The 20209-nt window shown below is 41.2% G+C and overlaps 2 protein-coding genes across 2 annotated transcripts in view; both read right to left on the reverse strand.

Moving 5' to 3' along the window:
* Positions 1 to 10512, reverse strand: part of ncapd3 (non-SMC condensin II complex, subunit D3) — a 30961-nt gene extending 20449 nt beyond the window's left edge. The window contains exons 1-10 of the mRNA XM_076743340.1: positions 10440 to 10512; positions 8941 to 9110; positions 7582 to 7744; positions 6626 to 6792; positions 6071 to 6241; positions 5915 to 5976; positions 5745 to 5832; positions 5316 to 5449; positions 3630 to 3702; positions 3271 to 3396 (exon numbers count right to left, since the gene is read on the reverse strand). Of these exons, the coding sequence (XP_076599455.1) occupies positions 3271 to 3396; positions 3630 to 3702; positions 5316 to 5449; positions 5745 to 5832; positions 5915 to 5976; positions 6071 to 6241; positions 6626 to 6792; positions 7582 to 7744; positions 8941 to 9110; positions 10440 to 10506 (1221 nt within the window). The 5' untranslated portion in view covers positions 10507 to 10512. The remainder of the gene's footprint in view (positions 1 to 3270; positions 3397 to 3629; positions 3703 to 5315; positions 5450 to 5744; positions 5833 to 5914; positions 5977 to 6070; positions 6242 to 6625; positions 6793 to 7581; positions 7745 to 8940; positions 9111 to 10439) is intronic.
* A 2878-nt stretch (positions 10513 to 13390) lies between these two features.
* On the reverse strand, positions 13391 to 16039 carry LOC143328535 (calcium homeostasis modulator protein 2-like). The gene is made up of 2 exons (XM_076743719.1): positions 15488 to 16039; positions 13391 to 14646 (listed from the first exon to the last, which is right to left on the reverse strand). The coding sequence occupies exons 1-2, from the start codon at positions 16037 to 16039 to the stop codon at positions 14233 to 14235; spliced, it is 966 nt and encodes a 321-aa protein (XP_076599834.1). The 3' UTR covers positions 13391 to 14232.
* Positions 16040 to 20209: the final 4170 nt, after the last annotated feature.

A 20209-nucleotide genomic window follows, 5' to 3' on the forward strand; every position in this document is an offset into this window, starting at 1 on the left:
ATAATATAAAAGTGGTAAATACTTTAAGGTAAACTGCTCTATTAAGATAAAAGTGGTAAATTATAATCTCTCTCTCTCTCTGCAGATGTCCAGGACAGCTACAAATACCTTGGGATACCACAGGCAAATGGGAACCATGAGGAGGCCGCAAGGAAGTAAGCCACAGCCAAATGCCTACAACAAGTAACGAGTAAGGAAGCCAACTCTCATGGCTGAATGGAAAGAACAAGGTCCATGCTATCAACACAAGTCATCAGAGACCCCGCTGGTATAATCAGCTGGCCAGAGGAGAAGATAAAAGCCATTAATATCAAAACAAGGAAGCACCTCACAATGCATGGAGGGTTTCATCCCAAGCACCCTGAAACTGTACGCTAAGCAGACTGAGGACTGGTGAAGGTCAGAGCCACTGCCCAGGAGGAAACAACTAAGATCCAGGAATACATAATGAAGATAGCCTCAAAGATGAGCTGATAAGCAAATACCTCACGCAACAGAAACCTGATTACGCCAAAGTGGAGGACCAACCACCATGGAGGGACAAGCCCCTTCTCAGCATGTACCACCGCCAGATGGGAGAAGTGGCTGAATCCTACCAGTGGCTGGACTGAAAGAAAGCACAGAAGCACTGATCATGGCTGCACAAGAACAGCCCAAATAGAAGCAGGGGTCTATCACACCAGACAGGATCTTAGGTGCAGACTGTGCAAAGGTGCTCCTTAGGCAGTTCAACACATAGTAGCAGGGTGTAAGATGCTGGCAGGAAAACCATACATGGAACGCCATAACCATTTGGCAGGCATAGTGTACAAGACCATCTGTATTGAGTATGGGCCGGAAGCCCCAAGGTCAAAATGGAAGATGACCGAGCCAAGGTCCTGTGGGACTTCCAGATCCAGAGTGACAAGATGGTGGTGGCCATGCTAAAAGACACCATGCTGATAGACAAACAACAGAAGAAGGCAGTAATGATAGACATAGCGATCCAGAGTGATGGCAACATCAAGAATAAGGGATGCGAGAAACTCAAAAAATATCAAGGGCTGAAAGAGGAGCAAGAGAAGATGTGGGGAGTAAAGGCAACAGTGGTACCAGTGGTAATCAGAGCACTGGAGGCAGTGACCTACAAACTGGAGAGAGGCTTCAGCAGAATCTAGGAACAACATCTGAGGTCTCTGTCCAGAAGAGTGCAGTCCTAGGAACAGCTAAGATACTGAGCAGAACCCTCAAACTCCCAGGTCTCTGAGGACACTCACCCAAGCTTGAGGAAAGAAAGACACACACCACCACAGAAGGCAATGTTTTTCTGTATCTATTGATATCTACATCTCTATCTATCTATACCTATATATCAAGATTTTAAGATTGCCAGACAGTCACTAACTGTGGTTAGTTATGGCTTGATTAATTCACAGACTAATAAATAATGTGTGTTTCAATCGATTACTGACGGTTGCTGATCAGGCTAATTCTCAGCTAATTGCATTCAGCTTATAACGGCAGTATGCATTAAACAGTTCCCTTTATGTGCATGTTTACTTTCCTAAACATGATGTGTTTGATGGTGTTACTAATAACTCCCTTTTATAAGTAACATTAACGTTTCTTCTCCTAGAAAAAGCTGATATTCCTCTGTATCATATGACCTCCTCTTTCTGTCAGCCGCTGTGGGTCTGCAGTGTTTGTAGTGATGAGGAGACGAGTCGTCTCACCTTCAAAAGTTTCTCATCAGTGTGTTTGATGTTTAAAAGTGTTTGAAGTCATTTTTGTGACGCTCTTATGAGCTCAGATTCAAATGCTAAGAGTTGCATGGGTGTTGAAACTTGACATAGATTAACTGATTACCCTTAGCCCATCTATTTATAAAATATAATAAAATTAATATAATAAGTTGTTCAGATTTTAATAAATCAGACAGCATTTTGTGGGAAGGCCAAACATTCAGTTACAGTTTTAATGAAGTCAATACTGTTTCAATACACTGACTCCCAATTGTTGATTGGATACCATTTTACCTTCATAATATGTAATTATCACTTGTTGTTATTGCACCATTGGTTTTGGCCTCGGTGCCCCACATTCGGGCTGCAATGCTAAAACACTATTTGTGTTTGTCAAAGGCCAAAGTGGCTTTGCCCTAAAAACAACTTGCTTCAATGCCTGGCCAATCCTTCAAACTCTTCAAATGCCATTCCTTCATTGGTTACTAAAAAGCATATGCAGCATAATCGACCTACTGTTGTCAAAGGACTGGTAAAAGAGTTCAAAAGATCATCATAATGATATGAAAACAAATACTCTATTTATTGCAGTGCTGCTAAAGTATAAACAAACGTTTTTATTAATAAAGTAGGTATACTTTCTTCATACACAATTTAATGACTATAGATAAATATAAACAAAACAAAATGCGAACTGTGGACCATGATTATTGGATCTTACCTCTATCTGGTCTCCGTGTTTTGGCAAAATACAAAAAAATGCAAGAATATTTTCCATAGACATGTAATTAGAAGAACTTTAAGCCATATCATCCGCCTGCTTTTCTCTCTACACAAAGTCACTTCTTCATTCATTCATTTATCCAACCTTTATTGAGTCTGTCTGTCTTTCTTTAGCCTTCAGTAGTAATGACTTAATGAGCTTTAATAGAAAAGTGTCAGCTGAATTCATGTGATGTAACATAATACTGACGACAGAAACTACAAACAAGCATTAAAGGTATGTTAAGGTCACTGTAAAATCATTAAACCTACCAGACGTGTCCTGTCCAAGTCCTGACATGGATGTTATTGGGAATGTTATAGCAATATTTTAATGACAAAATCAGTAACTCGTGCTTCCCATTTTTCTTTTCTTTTAGTTGGCTATTGTTGGATTATGCAGCTGGGAAATGCTTTCGTTTTCCCAAAAGTGTCCTCTCTTAGACCAATATTTCAAGGTCAGCTGCAGAAAACACTGTTTGTGCTCCATTCTCTCCAGAAAAAATGTGTCAACAGCACAGCATCAGATCATATTTAGTTAATATCTTGTAAGACGGGGTTCTGAAATTCAGTTGTTTGATCTCAGTGATGCATTATTGTTTGAATTTTCATGTTTGCATTCTAAATTTAAGGAGGAAGTCATGCTGTGTAAGTTGAGCTTGTTCAAAAACCTGCAATCATCATAATTGATATAAAAATATAAAAATATAAATATATATATATATATATAGAGTATACACCAACATCTAGCGTTTGAAATTCATTTCTCACACCGCTGGGACGTTACCTTTGAGCTTCTGGAGAAGTTAAACAGCCACTTGATGAAGCTAGCATAGTCTGTACTTTCCATCTGAGACGTCAGCATACCCACAGCCTGGGCACCATGGCTTCGAAACTCACTCTTCTCCACCATCTAAACATCCACAGCAGAGGTATTATATCACAGCTATACTAATGCATCACCTAATAAAAATATCACAACCAACTATGTACCTACCAATGCAATCTGTTAATATTCTTGAATTTGACTGTGTTCATAAAACTTTAAGGCATAAATGGTTGACATTGACTACATGACCTTTACACAAACAGTCATTTGTATTTTGTATGAAGTGCATCATGCTGAGTGTTTGCTGGGGAATTCACCTGGAAGCAGATATGCTGCAGGAGGATCTGTAGAAAAGGCAGCACCAACTCCTTCAGCTCATTCACAAGATGACTGTAATCACAAACACATAAGTCGTGTATAAAGTTATACATGGTTTGTAACATATCTGCAGTTAAACAGCTCATAATCTGACCAACTGATCAACATCCAAGTGATTCTGATGTGAAGCGTTAGCTCCAATCTTTACATTCTATCCATCTACAAAAATAAAGGAATGATTAGAAGCTAGAGGTGCTTAGTGTCACCATTTTCATATTATGCTTTTGACAATTACAATGTATGATGTAATTGACCTAATTAATACAGATGTACTGTATGTGCTGTCCAGTTCCAGCCCGACCACAGAGTCTGCTTCCTCAGCTTGCTGGCCTCACCAGCTTTTGTGCCACCACCCCAGCACACTGTAGCAAAGAACAGACCACTGGCTACTACAGACTGCTAGAAGATTTGCAGCAGCCTGTTGCAAACACTGAAGGATCTGAGTCTCCTCAGGGAGAACAGTCTTTTCCGCCATGCAGAGGGAATCAGCGTGAGAATGTTAACATGATATGGGCAGACCAATGAGTGACTGTGAGTTCAGTCAGAGAGGCTAGTGCCGAGTACTCAATTGTCAGGTCAATAGAAGCAAAACAAAGGTCACAATTTCTAATAAAAGGTCATCAGAAATTTGAACCTTACTGTCAAAACTGGGAAAAAAAAATGCAGCATCTAAATATTATGTTGGTACTTGGCCTTTCAGACTGAATAATGTTAATAGCAAAACCTCTGGTACAATATAAGATCTGTGTAACAGCACTTCACTGTGGTTACAGGATACAGTCCAACCCTGTAGCGTTCACCAGGTAAAGTGGCGGATTGATCAGCTGATGCTTATTCATGTTAGACAGTAACATGACAGAACAAAATAAACTTGTCTGTTGTTGGTTCCTCTTTGCAGGCCAGTTTTCCCACTCTGACAAAGACCATTTGTGAGGGAAGAAGCTCTGTTCTGCCTTTCCAACAGTATTCCTTCAGTTCCCGCAACTCCAACAGTGACTTTTCAGTACTGTGCCTTAAGATTGGAGTCCGGCCCTGTGTTGAACCATGTTAAGAGGACTTCACAGTGGGAGCTTTTTGGTGTTGTGCTGTTGTAGCCCCTTTTATGAATTGTCAAATAGTTGTTACTGAACTAATAAGGATGATCCTGTTGTTCTATGCATCCCTGTATCCTGTGTTTATTTAACGATTGTGACTTAGTGGCAGTGCTTTCTGCCCACATTTATTACAATTTCATATCATCAATAAGTTAAGAAATTTGATCATTTTGAATCAGGCCCTTCTGTGTTTGGATCAAGAGGGACATCCCTACTGTTAAGCATTACATTTTAAAGTTAAGCACTGAACCACTCAGAATCTCTTTCAGTATGTTTATTGACTGTCCCAGCTCCAATTTGTGAAAAAAGGCTGATGATTTTCTACCAATGACACAACAAGCATCTCATGCTGAAATGTGTGGGCCGACCTTCGCACCTGTCATTCACTGCAGGCTTGTGAAGATGATGCTCAGCACATTATTTCAAAGACTCTGAGACTAAATAAAATGATCCTCCCTTGATTCAAATTTCAACAAAACTGCTGTAAACCAAACGTTTGCCGTAACATTTGATCAAAACACAGATGTTTACCAAACAAAATGGATGGCCTGGTCACGGGTCGAGAGGATGGCCTGGCTGGGTACGAGGAGGGAGGGCTTCCCTCTGTTGCCTTTCTTCATCATCAGGATGACATAGAGAAGCTGGTGGAAAACTCTCCGCAGGGACTGAACAGACATTAGCTTAGATTAGTATTTATCTTAGTATTTAAGCACAAAATATGTTATTCACCATCACATCTGGAATTTATCCACAGCCCATGCAAGTAACTGTTCAAGCACGAGTGAAGCAACATGTCATATTCAGCATATGGCAAGTGTAGTCATTTAAAGCACAAATCAGTGCTTTTAGCTGCATAGAAAACAGAAAATGTTTAGAATCTTTGCTTCCTGAAGGTGGTATTTAGGGAGATTAGTTTACATGTTTACATTGTAAACCAGCAACATGATTATTGGATCTTACGTCTTTCTGGTCTCCGTGTTTTGGCAAGCAGAGCAGCTGCAGACCATAGAAAGCCATCTCAGGAACACTCCTCAGCTTGGTGATATGTCTACGCAGAAATAACATCAGTGTCAGTTCTTTCACGTCCTGGATAATGCTCTTCAACAAGACAGAGACGTAAGAAAACTCACTGCACAGCAGCAAAGGTTAGCTCTCCGATGACTGGCTCAAAGTACAGCAGCTTACTGAAGATCTGCAGAGAAAAAAGTAAACATGTTAACTCCTCAAACATGAAGATACAGCAGTATGGATTATGAAACAGGCGTGATGGTGGAGTCGTTCGTTACATGCATGCAGTTGCTGGCACTCTGTGGATGGTCTTTGAGTGGAAATGACTGCAGGAGTCTGAGGAGGCTTTGAACCAAGAGAACCACAGTATCTCTGATCTTCATCAAGTCCTGGCCAGTGAAATGAAGCTCCTCTTCCTCCTCCTCTTCCTCTGCCTCATCCATTTCCATCTGAGGTAACAGTGACAGGCACCGTTATTTCCACAGACCCTCAACACATCCTCTGTCATCCCACCAAAGCTCATCACATTCTGTACATATCCACCTGTGTCAGATAAGATAATCCTCCAGAGGGGAAACTGAAAGATTATTATTATCATTGCATCAACGAAAAGTTTCAAGATAGGACTATCTTAAAAATGTGTCCTTGGTGGCACAATCATGGTATCTCTCACTTCATCACGACACATCCAGAAATGTTTCAACCATTTCACAGAACCGAAAATAAATAAATAAATAAAATAATAGTAATAATCCTGCTAGACAACAATTTTTATGCCATCACCTCTTTTATTTGTCCCGAGGGTTTGAGTGATTTCTGATAAAACAGTGTACCTCATGAGGGTCTTTCCGCTGTGGTTTGGAGCGTTTGCCCTCTGCCTGAGAACTCTTAGGACCATCTTTCTTGCGCTTCTTTCCAGAGTCCTGAGGCCAGCAGTGAGAGGCCAAGTCTGCACACGTGTCCAATAAGACCTCATGAAAAACCTTGTTGGCGATGCTCCCTAGAATGAACACAGGCACAGAGACATGGGCAACCCCTTAAGTTATTCATGAAGGGAACAGCTTGTGAACTTAAGGTTGCCTGTGGAGTTTTTGACCTCTAGTAGCTCTATGGAGCTGTTTTCTCCTGAGGGGGTTCTGGTTTTCTTTGTCTTGTGCACGTGTATGCAGATACACATTCCTGCCATTGGTTTCACACTATTCCACTAATATACAGGTGCCAGTAATGCAACAGAAAGCACAGCAACGCATCAATAAAGGCAGTGAAGAAGACTGCTAGCTTGTAAATATGAATGTAAACAATGTTAGATTTTAAACAGGCTGTGTTTCTTGACCTGTCAGACTTTGTTTTCGTGATAGCACCCTGTTCCCACACCTCAGCAGCTAACTTGATGAATAAAATGTCAAGAAATCTGACAGAAATGACAGCAAAGTCTAAGAGATAAGACACAAGATGTCATGAAATAGAATTACCTGTTGTGTCAAATCCAATCTGCTTCGTAGGAATACATTATAGGAGCCACTGATACACTTACATTCTTTAAAATTGATGTTTTTTGTTCAAGTATTTTTCATGAATCAACTGTAAATATACAATACAATGTATACTGATTCACACACAAGCAGTTTGGTGAAGAAAACAAGCTATACAGTATGTGCTCCCTGCTTCAAAAGTCCGAAGACAAAACAATAATCTGGACTTTATTGCTACAGTCTTCAAAAATGTGAGTTTGTGGCTTCATTAATCCAATGTGGACCATTTTATGTGTATACTTCTCAGATTTCCTCACCTGGGATTCCCAGCAGTAGCAGGTAGACTGAGGCAGCGTGCAGACTGTTCACTCTCTGCTGGACGTTGGCCCCTTTAGCTTTTCCCGCCAAGACAAAGACAGACAGCACAGCCACCAGAGACTTGACTGACAGCCCGTTCTCCCCCAGTGTCGCCCAGATAGTCTGCAGTTCAACATGGGGAACAGTTCGCACTTACTGTTGCTACCAGACTTGAAAAAATATACCTATCACCATGCTTCTAGAGCGACACATCCTGCTTGACTCAAAACTAGATCACAGCTCACAGTGGAGGACCATGGCTAACGTCCCTTGTTCCTGGAACTTGCAGCACAGAACCTCAGTCAACGAGTTGTGGATCTGCCCTGTGCAAAGACAATGCTAAGCTAAAGGCTGAAGTTACCAACTCACAGAGCCGAAGCAGGGGTCAAAAGTTGTTGTCCCTTTCCAGAGTTTGTGTAAAAATGTTGTTTAAGAGGTGCTTGAATTTACTTTTGAACATACCAGAGCAGCAATTAATTTAGTTTAAGACAGGAAGCACTGTCATTGTAGAGTGTCTGTTCTGAAGGGCTTGCTGCTTCTTTTTCCGGCCAGTAACACCTTAGTAACATATACTATGCTTATATCTATACTATAACTTATATCAATGCTAATATCTGCTCACATTATCCATTTCATCTGGTGCAATTTCTAAGTTGTATATTTATCTCAACTGTGCAGTAACACAATTTATTATCCATTTTGGCAACAGTGCATTTATAAACTGTATATATTGTGCATATACATAGACCTAGTGTTTCTCAAGTGCAATACAACACGTCATTAGTTGGTTTTCTCATAAGAATATTAGCAATAGTACGATAGTAATAGATAGCAATAGTAAGATTTTTATGGCATTTACTGTTTTTTATTATCTATAAAAATATACATATACATAGTTGTTTTTCTATTCTGTACCATGTATACTTTTTTATTTTGACCTCTTTATGCCACTGTGCTCTTTGTAATACTTGCTGGCTGTAACAACTAAATTTCCCCAGCGTGGGATCCATGAAGTCTTATCTTACCTTATCTTATCTTATCTTATCCAAATCTATTGCACTGACCTGTTGCAGCTTGGTCTTATATATTGATCACTCGTAAAAACTCTTTACGAAATAAAGAAAGAACGAAACAGACAAAGAGAAACCAAGGACAGTCTGTAAAGGGTGGAATCATTCTAGAAACTTGCAGAAGAATTTGGAAAGTGAAGAACAGAATTGTAAAATATAAATGATTTCAAGTTAGTCGAGCAAAACTCAAATAATCCTTCTATTTGTGTTCTCTGGAGCAGGAGTGGCTTTATACAAGATCAGATTTACCTGTGCCCCATCTCTGCCTGCAGACTGTTGTTGGTCAATAGCATGGGCCAGTAAACACTGGTACAGGGCTCTGAAGGTCTTGTCTCCACAGGCTGCAAGTTCTTCCTCTGTGGTGTCATCCAGTGGTTTCCTTTCTGTGAACTCTAAGTCCCACACCTCGTCCACCCAGGCTGAAAAACACAACAGTTGTTCCATTAAATGAAGTGATACCAGACCACGGGAGACAGTATGTCACAACTGGGAGAACTCTGTTTTCTGTGGGAAGTTAAAAGCTGGCAAATGTTTGAGGGTGATAATTTGGAATCCTCATTGTCTCTCTCTCTTTTTTTTGTCTCTTTCACTTGGAAAAATGGCATTTGCTCCTTTGAACTTAAACCACTCAAGAGTTGTAGAAACAGATGCTAACACATGAGGAACACCATCAGCAGGCTGGTGATGACTGAATGTCTGTCTGAAGTTTCAGAGGCATTTAAATAGGTCTGCAACTAGTGATTATTTTCATTATCTATTGATCTGACTACAATTTTCGAGATTTTCTCAACATCATGTTAGGCTGTCAAATCTCAGATACGCCCATTGCAGTTTCTCAAAGCCCACAGTGACAGTCCTGTTTTGTCCGCTGAAGTAGGGATGCAACTAAGAATTATTTTCATTATCGATTAATCTGCAGATTAGTTTCACAATAAATTGATTAAATCGCTTAGTCTCACAGTAGAAAAAAGGCCAGAAGTCCGAAGATATTCAATTTAATACCACTCATAACAAAGAAAACCATCAAATCTGAGTCTGAGAAGCATTTTTGCTTGAAAGACTGCAACGATTAATGTTAGTCAATCATCATAATAGCTACCAATTAAATTTAGTTACGATTGACTGACCACTAATCCCTGGATCCTGTAAAAATAACACCATCACCTCCAGAACAGACAGACACGTAACTGATGCTATATTTACAGAAAAATTAATGTTCAAGTAACCTATCGGCCATAATCACTATACATACGTTCCAATTTCTCCCGTAGTAACTACATTGATGCGTAACGTTGTCTGGAGAATCTAGCGCCAAACTCCCATTGCAAACTTGCTAATTTAACGTTGTCTACTTTAGGCGTTTAAGCGTTGGTAACGTTACAACATGGCTCTAAAAACTGGGCTTACTGACAGAAGATAACTGACATCTGAAGTCGCAGTGTGTGTGGCCACTTGTTTGGTTGCCGAATTCGCCACCGTCTCCTAACAATTTTTTCACAAACTGAAACTTTGCTTAAAATGCGTTTTGTTTTCAAACCAAGCGTCACTGTTTTTTTTGCAAGATATGTGACTGTGATGCGCACCGCTGTTAGTCCTTGTAACACGACAGGGCACAAAACCCGGAAAAAAGCTAACGTTACGTTAGAAGCCAACCTTAATTGATTTTAAAATATCAGACTTCATTTAATCGGCATCATTCCATGTAATAGAAATGTCGTTTACATCAGAGACAAAATACACAAACTTACAGTCTGGTATTTCTTTTAACTTCAGAAACCGCAGCGCTGACACAAAATCCATGTTGTTTTGAATCATCCCGCCCGAAACTACAGACTTTTACACATGCGCGGAGAAACTTTTCTTCTTCCTCGGCCTGTAATCAGGTAAATCTTTCGGCTTTCATTACCGCCATCTTCTGGTCTGGAACAGCGGCGGTTAGTTTGCTGCACCAAAGCGACAAATTCCCACGGATGTTTTCTCTCTTTCCTGAATACGAAAGTTCAAACGGGTCAGTGTAGATCACGACTCAAGTTCACTACAGCACAACTGGGAACTGCCTCAGATACGAGAACCATCACATAAATAAGTTAAACTGAGAGGTAAAATAAATCAGACTAAAATCACATGACGACGTTATAGATGTCTAACAGAGGGGTTAAAATACAGTTTTAGGGAGTCAAGTGGCTTTAAAGAGTTTTAACTATTAATATCACAATTATTTTTAATTGAACAGCCAAATTGTCTCTAAATGTTAAGATTTTAACCCTGGAATGTTTTCTTTACTAAAATAATGTAGATGCAGTAAGCAGAATGAATGAAAGAAAGTCAATGTATTATACAAAAAGTCTTAAACTGAAAGCGCACTCTCAAGGAGTGGAAATGAAACACACAACTGGAGGGGCCAGGGCAGAGCGAGACACTGGATGTTGCCGGAAAGCACTGAAAAAGAGAAAACACTTAATGGAACTCCAAAAAAACAAATATAATCCAACATATTAGCACTATTTTAGGAATCACTAAAGGAATTCTGAAGAAGTCATCTCAACGATACTCACACGAAGAAAAACTATTACACATGGGAAGGATCAGGACGATCTGGAAACCACTAGAGGAGAAAGCCAGGCTATATATTGTTGGTCTAATGAGTCTGATGCACAACAGGTCCAGGGGTGAGAGCAGGGAGAGGAGAAAACCACACCCAGCCTCAGACAGACAGGGGAACAAACAGACAGACAAATAACACGAAGGTAAAGGGGGGAAAGGAAAACACTAGGGACAGACACGAGGGCAGATCCTAACACTAAACGCTTCAAAGACAAGATTCTATAAATCATGTGTGTAAATAATATTTTACCAACAGAATCAAATTGTTTTGTTGTTTTGTTATTCAACCTGTTTGTCCTTCATGACAATTCACAAAGAAGGTAGCATTCAGTTTTGATAGGACAGCCACAAGTGCAGCGTGTGATAAAAGCTGAGGAAAATCTACAGATGTTAAGGTGTTCTCATGATTCAACATCAGCCTCAAAAAATCTGAAAATACGACATTCATCATTAAACAGAAGGAATTAATTGCATTGATATAATGAACAACAGTTGGTCATCTGTACTCGTGTAGTGTGACATGTTGAACAACCTGTTGTGCAGCGTCTGGGACGCCCCAGGACACTGCAACGCAAAGTCTAGCATGCTAGATTATTTTTTGTCTTGACACACTTAATGTGACATCTCCCATGATATGTTCCTGAGCACTGACCAATCAGGTGCTCTTTCGAGACCACAATGATGTAATGATGGTGAAGAAGAGGAGGAGGAGGGATGCGGAGGCTGCTGCTGTCAGGTGGGACAATGAAAGAGAGGAAAGTTCATTGAGCTGTGACGTTTCCTCGAGTGAGTACCATGACCGAGTCAAAAAAGACAAATGTTAGCGAGAAAGAGCAAAGCACTTCATCAGCCAGGCAAGTAGCTGCTGTGCTGTCATAACATTATTCCTGGTTCTAATTACGGGAATATGCTTATCGTTACTAATTCCAGATCAAACCTTAAAGTAGCCTGTTTGATGTGGCCAACACAGCCAAGCCTGCTCCTTGTAGAATAAATAACTCTGGAAATAAAATTACTACATGTGAAACGTGTTGTACCTGTCCTAATTGTTATCCGGATACTGCCCATTAGAAGTATAAAGAGTTAGTTGAAAGTCTGGTGTATCTCATACAGATGCTGAAGGGCACCTTGTGTGTCTGTATGAGACGCCAAGGGGCGAGACAAAGTGGTGAAATTGAAAGTTCTGGGAATGATAACAGGTTGGCCTAACAAACAACTTTCTAAAAGACCACATTCTGACAGAGACAATGTTATACAGACAAGTTTTGTGATAAGCAAACGAATAGCTAAAAAGCTGAAATCTCATTCAGAGGGAGAACTTGTGAAGGAGTGCCTTGTTTCCACTGCAGAACTGCTGGCACCAGAAAAACCTAAGTTCTTTCGAAGTGTCAGTTTGTGTCAAGGAACCATCACAGATTGATTACTATTATTGTGCAAGACAGTGAAAAACCTTTGAAGGCCAATGCAAAAAATTCAAGTTTTCTCTGTAGCCTGTGTCACAGAAAAAAATAAATTGGTTGGGCCAGTTGATCCCCAGACCTCTCCACAACATATAACTTATAATATATTTTAAATACAACATATTATATTTTAAGGTTTCTCCAGTGTCATGTTTTATCAAACCAGATGAGAATAAAGGAAGACCAAGAGTCCAGCAGCGTCTGGCACAATTCTGTAGATTTCACTGTATTAAGCATCCAAATACAGCAAAACCAAGGCTGGTTCATGAACACAGACGAAGTACAAACAGACGAAGTACAAACAGATTCTTCTGCCTTATATGCCTTTGCACCTTTGCTGAGCACCTTTCAAGTGAGTTTCATCTCTAAGTCTCCCATAACCTTATTTATAATTTTTTTTCTTTTCTTTTTTTTCTTTCTTTCTTTCTTTCTTTTTTTTTTTTTTTTATCCATGTTTTGGATTTTTTCCACCATTATAGGTCTATGCAAAGTACCTCCTTTTGGCCACCTGGTCATTTGGTGATGAGTTCTGTAACTATTGGTGTCCTTTACAAGGCATGCATGACTAACAAAAGGTGAGGATTTGTTTGAAGCAAGTTGTTTTGGCTGTGAATGAATTTGAACTACCAATGAGAAGATAAATGGCCTTGCCACAGATAGAGCCCCAGTCATGGTTGGTATGCGAAAGGGATTAACTACATTGGTCAAAGAAGAAATTAGTCACCTCAGTTGTGATAAAAGTGATTTAGTTGTATGCCATGTATCATATGTCAAGAGAGTCTCTGTGCACGTTCCCTGAAGCTGAGCAGTGTAATGACAATCATTTCCACCATAAATATCATCAAAAGCAGAGGATTACACAGCCACCAGTTCAAGGAGCTAAGGAGCTGAATGAGGTTCATGAGGGAATTGTTGGGTCTCTGTAGATAAAGAGTATGGTCTGTACCAGCTCTATATGGAAAGTGTCCTGAGACAACTTCTGTTGTGACTTGGCGCTTATATAAGTAAAATATCGATTCTTTATCTGCTTGTTCTAACATTGGAATACAATCTGACTTAAAACAATGGTTCCAACAGAGTTATAGAGGTAAAATACCATTAAACCCCTACTAACTAGTGATGGTAAATTCGGGTCTTATGTCCTTTGTCTGTTGTTCTATCCTTCTAGTTGAACTTGACTGCTATGCCGCTTGACCTCCCTTCAGTTTCTAGCAGGTTGTGTTATGATCAGTTCCATATGCTTCAAACAAACTAGTTCCTATGAAGTATCATCCAAACATGTCAACAAAGACAAAGTGGCAGGAATAGTGTGGGTGAGTGTCTAAGAAAATTTCTAAAATTGTCAAAGTTCTGAAATAGGAAACAAGTAGAGGGAGAAAGTTGTAGATGCTGTTGAACAATCCAACAAGCACGCTATTTAAAACATACTAATGTTTTCATGCTCAGTGTCACTGGACCACATTTCAGAAGAACACTGTCAGCTAAGCACGTCCATCTCTTTGTCCATGGCCTCCACATTATGCTGCAGATTGTAAGTGGCCCATTTGTTGAGTCTGCTGTACAGGGGCAGTCCATTCATCTCCCTGTAGAGGTAGACACCAGTCACTCTGTTCCAATCAGTCTTGGAGATAGGACTAGCACTCTGGTGCACAGCCAGCTGCTCCATCTCTTCCTTCTCTAGTGCCACAAAGCCAAAGAAGCTTTTAATGTTCTCTGCAGCCAGGAGGCGGGCATGGACACTTGCCGTGTGTTCGAAGAGGCTCTTTTCAATTGAGCGGTACTGAGACCAGTAGTCCTCCTGAAGGTAGCCAAGGGGAGAGAAGCAGCGCTTCAAACACAGCAACAGGAACACCATCAGGGACATTCCGGCCACCAGCAGCCAGCCTATCAGCTGAAAAGAATGGACAGTCTTGAAGTCAAAACCTTGTGTAGGGTCTAAGGTACTGGATCAGTTACATTTGTGTTTGCTTTTTGTATATTAATACCTTTGTCTGCTCTAACCATCTTTATATCTATCAATGAAAAGTTCTGTTACACAGGTGTGGTGTATTATCAAAGCCCCTTAACCGCTGTTCTCTGTCAGATCATCTATTTTACCATCCCAGCTGTGGCAATCCAGTCTTCCATAATAAGCAAATGAAATTAATTTAATCCAAATGGACGGAAAAGGTAGGAAATAGGAGATTTTTTTCTCAAAGCTCGTAAAATTCTAATAATTTTTCTTCATGTAAACAAATCCCATATGAAGACCCAAACTAACCAACCACCACCGTCTGTCTCTCAATACTTTCTCTAACGTCCTTACTCTGTATGTGGCTCTCAACTCCAAGTCCACTGGTTCCATCTGAAGTGTAGAAGGGACAAAATTATGTATCTGCTGGGAACTATTTTCAGTGGCAGATGAATCCATATTTGATGTATTAACTACAGTGGCATGTTCACTGTAATGAAGGAACATGTCACAAAGTGTAACACTATTTTAAGAATTTTCAGAGAACCACAAAGCTCTACTACACAGAGGAATTAAATATATGATAATACTTAGGATGCATTCATTGTTGCTTTGGCTCTACACATGGGATTTGTTGACATTAGGTAAAATGTACGATGATAATAAATAATAAATGTTTGGTAATAATAATAATAATAAGAAGAAGAAGAACAACAACAACAATAATAATAATAATAGTATTAAGACAGTTCTGGAAAAACAAAACAAAGTACTCCACTACCTGAGATTCATATTGCAATTGTCGCTCAATTTGAGCCCAGAAGCCTTGCAGCTCCACTGGAACACTTCCTTGACAGGGGAATTTCGCCATGACCTCTGACTTTTGATCTGAGGGGAAGCCCTCCAGTGTGCTGGTGTCAACAAATTCACTGAAGGCACATGTGTATGCCTGGCCCTGCAGCAGGGAGATAACTGCCCAAGTTAGTGGAGCCACCACAGCTCGACCGATGATGGTTCCCAGCAGCGCAAAGGCTGCAGCTCCCGACAGCTTCCGGCATTTCCTGAGCCGACACTCTGACACCAGGTCCCATGTGCTCTTGTTCATTATTATTCCTACAAGAAAAAATGCCAGTGCTGGAACACCAATGGTAGCCAGGCCATAGCGGTAGTTCCTCCCAGAGGAACATGGACACTTAAAAGCAAAAATGTTGTATGCAGTCTGGCTGGCCACAGTGCCCAGAGCGATCAGACCATTGAAGATCATTACATCTTTACTCTTGAAGAAGAGGGACAAAAACTTGAAGTTCTCTGTGACGAGTGCAAAAGCAGCCATGTTGGGATGCTGTGTCTTTACTGAAAATAATACTGAAGTGCTGTGAGTTTGGTTTACAGCAGTGTCAGGCTACAGAGAGAGAAAGAAATGAGATATAAATTAGAGACGTGCTTCAGAAATTTCTGTTTCAAACAAACACACTGCTTTCATTATCAGAGAAGTCTGAAGTGTGAATAACTCTTTTGTAATCAATGGATTCCGTTTGCTTACAAAAATTAGGTGTAAGAAAAGAAGCCAGAGACAGTTAAAAAGAGTCAGACTTAGCTTCTTTTACAAATGAATTACACCCTCTGATTGAAAACAAATGGTGTGTTATAGAACACAGTCATGCAAACTCACGCGCTGCCAGTGTCCTGAGGTGGGACATGTGATTCAGCTTTTAAAATCCATTCTAAACATCCAGCGCACTGACATCACAGAAAAAAACTTTGGAAATATGTTGAATCCAAAGCATCAACTTCATACATGTAGGACTGAAAAGAGAGGTTCTTCTTTTCGCGTGCACTTTGAGTCTGTGTTAGCAGTCTGGAAACCAGTGATGACTCATAGTCAGGAAGTGCCCTCTAGTTTCCTCCCCAGTGGAAAAAAAGTTCTGTAAGTGAAAACATGTGCTGCAGACCACAGAGCAGAGCTTTCAACAATACGGGGCAGCCCGGAACTGAAAGCCTGTATGAATCACACGAACACGAATGGAGGCTGCCACAACCTGCAAGGCAAGGTCACATGACAAGTAAAGACAGTCTTAGACATCAACTGGCAATTTTTGGTAGCTTTGCCAGCTTGTCTGCATGTAGACTTAAAAGGTAAGATAAAGATTGTGACTTTCAATTGCAGGCCTTTATAAGATCAATAGTCACAATTGGAGTCTTGCTTCAGAAAAATTTGATGTTCCATGTAGCCTATTCTTCCAGAAAGACTTAATATTTCTGAGTACCTACATCATCTAGACCGTCAGTTGAATTATCTTTAAGACATTCAGTGGGCAAATCTAGTAAAGTTGCTGAATTGTCACTTGTCTCTCTTCTCTGATACTCCATCATGCACCAGCCTGATTGAACATGACACAGATGTGGGGTATGTTCCTATTAAACAATGTTTAAACCAGCTGGCCAAAACGTAACCAAAGGTGGGATAGCAGAACCAGCATGCTCTAGCCTGCCCTCACAATGTCTTTTGGTAGATAAGGCTGGTATGTTAGATAGATTTTGTTAAAATTTCCGCAAGGTTAATGGTGTTACAAAATTTGACTGTCATACCTTTTGAAAGGTATTCTGTAATGCCTTTTGGGCTGAGAGATGTTCCTGCTATTCAGATGATGTTGTGGTGTTTAGTGACACATGGTAAGCTCATGTTCAGCATCTGAATGCAGTGTTCAACCCTTTAAACACCACAATCCACCAGCAGGTTTGAAAGGCATGTGTTTTTCAAGCAAGTGCCAAAATTATACCATTTATCACAGCCAGAAATTGTAAAAACAGAAATTATATTCAGATTTTCATCACTTTGTTTACATCGCCATGTTGTGAGGATCCTGCTGCTGCCTCAGGTACTGCTGGCATTAGTTATATCTCTGCCACATAATGTTATGCTAATATTTATGCCTAAACTCTCTAACATACAGTCTGTTTTACACCGAGCTCCTCTGTCCTTCTCTCCTTCGCTGTTGGGTCTCTGTAAAAAAAGAGCTTGGCTTGTACCAGCTCTATATGGAAAGTGTCTGGAGACAACTTTTGTTGTGATTTGGTGCTATACAAATAAAATTGAATTGAATTGAATTGAATTTATGGTCGATCTCATTCAAGATGCACTCCTACCTCTCCAGAGGAGCTCCACCAGCCAACAAAGGGGTATTGCCTTCGCCAGTGGTGAACGGGATCAATGATGTTCTGCAAGACTACCTTAACCCCTTTGTGTTTGTGTTGTGTTTGTGTACCTGGATGACATCATAAGTTCATCCCTGTGCTTTTTTTCTCTAGGAAACTGTGATGTCAATGACAGGGAACTGCTAGTCGTTAAGATGGCACTAGAGGAGTTGCGTCAGTTGGAGGGTTCTGAGTAACCCTTTGTGGTCTGAACTGATCGTGAGAACCTACATCCAATCAGTAAAACGAGTAAACTCCTGCCAGGCACAGTAGTCCCTGTTCTTCAGCCTGTTCAATTTTGTCGTCACCTATTGACATGGGTCCAGAAATGTCAAACCTGACACCCTCTCCTGCCAGAAGAGTGCGAATGAGACCAGTCCCGAGCCCAAATCCTTCTCCTCTTCATGCGCAGTGGTGGTGGTTATGTGAGAGAATGCATCCAAACGTCTCCAAGGTGCTGCAATGGGCCCACACGTGCCGGTTCACCTGCCACTCCGGCACCAATCAGACCTTGAGGGTGCTCAAACAACACTCAACCACACACAGCATGTCAATGCCTGCTCAGTCTGCACTCAAGGGAAGACTTATCATCAGGCACCTCCTGGTCTCCTCACACCATTACCTGTTCCAGGTTGTCCCAGGTCACATACTGCCCTGGACTTCATCACCAGCATACCTCCATCCCAGGGCAACACAGTAATACTAACCATTGTTGACCGTTTCTCTAAAGATGGTCACTCTGCTGCTCTGTCCAAGTTCACCTCTGCCGAGACTGTGGAGATGATGGTTCACGTGTTCCGTCTGCATCGCATCCCAGTAGATACAGTCTCTGACAGAGGGCCACAATTCATCTGTCAAGTCTGCAGGAAGTACTGCCAGGCACGGGGGGCGTCAGTCAGCCTGTCCTTGGGTTTCCATCCCCAAACCAATGGCCAGTTAGAAAGGACCAATCAGGACCTGGAGTCAGTCTTAAGGTGTGTCTCAGCCTCCAATCTCATTTACTGGTGTAGCCATCTCCCATGTATAGAATAAGCTCACGACTTTCTCACTGGTCAGCCACAGGCATATCCCTGTTTGAGGCGTTTTCCCAGTCGAGGATGGAGGAGATCTCCATCCCATCCTTTCAGCTCCATCTCTGCTGCTGTTGGAGAATCTGGAAAGAGGCTTGTCTGGCAGTAATCCAATTGGCACAGGAGAATAAGCGGATCGCCAACACAGAAAGTCTTCTGAGTACAAACAAGGTAAGAAAGTTTGTCTTACTTCAAAAAATATCCCCCTCAAAACTCACTTCAAGAAATTATCTCCCTCTTCCTTGGGTCCCTATACTGTTGACTCTATTAATAATAAAACTGAGACTCCCTACTGTGGAGACCTGCATTCTCCCTTCCTTTTCCCAATTGAGTCCCTGTGTTTTCCTCTCCCTTTGTTTTCTGTCTGTCTCTCCCCTGTGTGTCTCGCCCCTCACTGTAGGGCGTGGCTGACAGGTTGGGTCTGGTCTCCTCTCCTCCGGAGCACAGCTGTGCTCATCGAGACTCACCTGCCTTCACAGTAAATAAGCACCAGCATTTCAGCCAGTCAGTCTACCAGTACTTTGTTTTGGTTTTTTGCTGCTGTCTGCAATCTGCCTTTCTGACTCATTTGTGTGTGTGCTCAGGAACAAAATCCTCACCTGTCCTCGACTGCACCCTGCCAGCCTTTTCCCTCTAAGGAATCTCTGGATCTGGATCTGACACTCTGTCTCATCTGGATTCATCTGTTTGCACATTCCCTGGACATTCATTAAAACGGTTAACTTTTCATCTGCCTCCTGTCTTCTGTCTGAAAGTGGCGTCTTGGGTCCTTTAACCTGAGAAACCATAACACGCTCCCTCTCACACACAGTCACAGAGTCCTGTGCTGTGCTGGTGTAGTCCTGCTATGTGCACAACACAGGAAACTGAACTTCTGCATCGAAGAAAGCACTGTCTCCTCTTCTTGTCAATGTAAATAATCAGAAGAAGAGACATACTTTATTCATCACAACACACAACACAATGCACGCTACATGCACACACCATGCTTCATGTGAAATTATTTCTCCGCATTTAGACCATCCTTGGTCAGTCCTTCATTCCTCCACGGTGGATCAGGAGTGGTGGGCTGCCAGCCGACGACAGTGCCCAGGGACCCAGTTCTTTACGTCACCATTGGTCAGGTGGTGATCTTCTTGCTTGTTTTTAGTGGGGGCTTCATTTTATGGAGGATATCCCAGGTGAACACAGAGAGAACATTACCCCCAGCTCCCACAGCTCCCCAGACGAGAATCAAA

This window comes from Chaetodon auriga, chromosome 11 (genome assembly GCF_051107435.1).
Source record: "Chaetodon auriga isolate fChaAug3 chromosome 11, fChaAug3.hap1, whole genome shotgun sequence".
In the NCBI taxonomy this organism is placed as follows: domain Eukaryota; kingdom Metazoa; phylum Chordata; class Actinopteri; order Chaetodontiformes; family Chaetodontidae; genus Chaetodon; species Chaetodon auriga.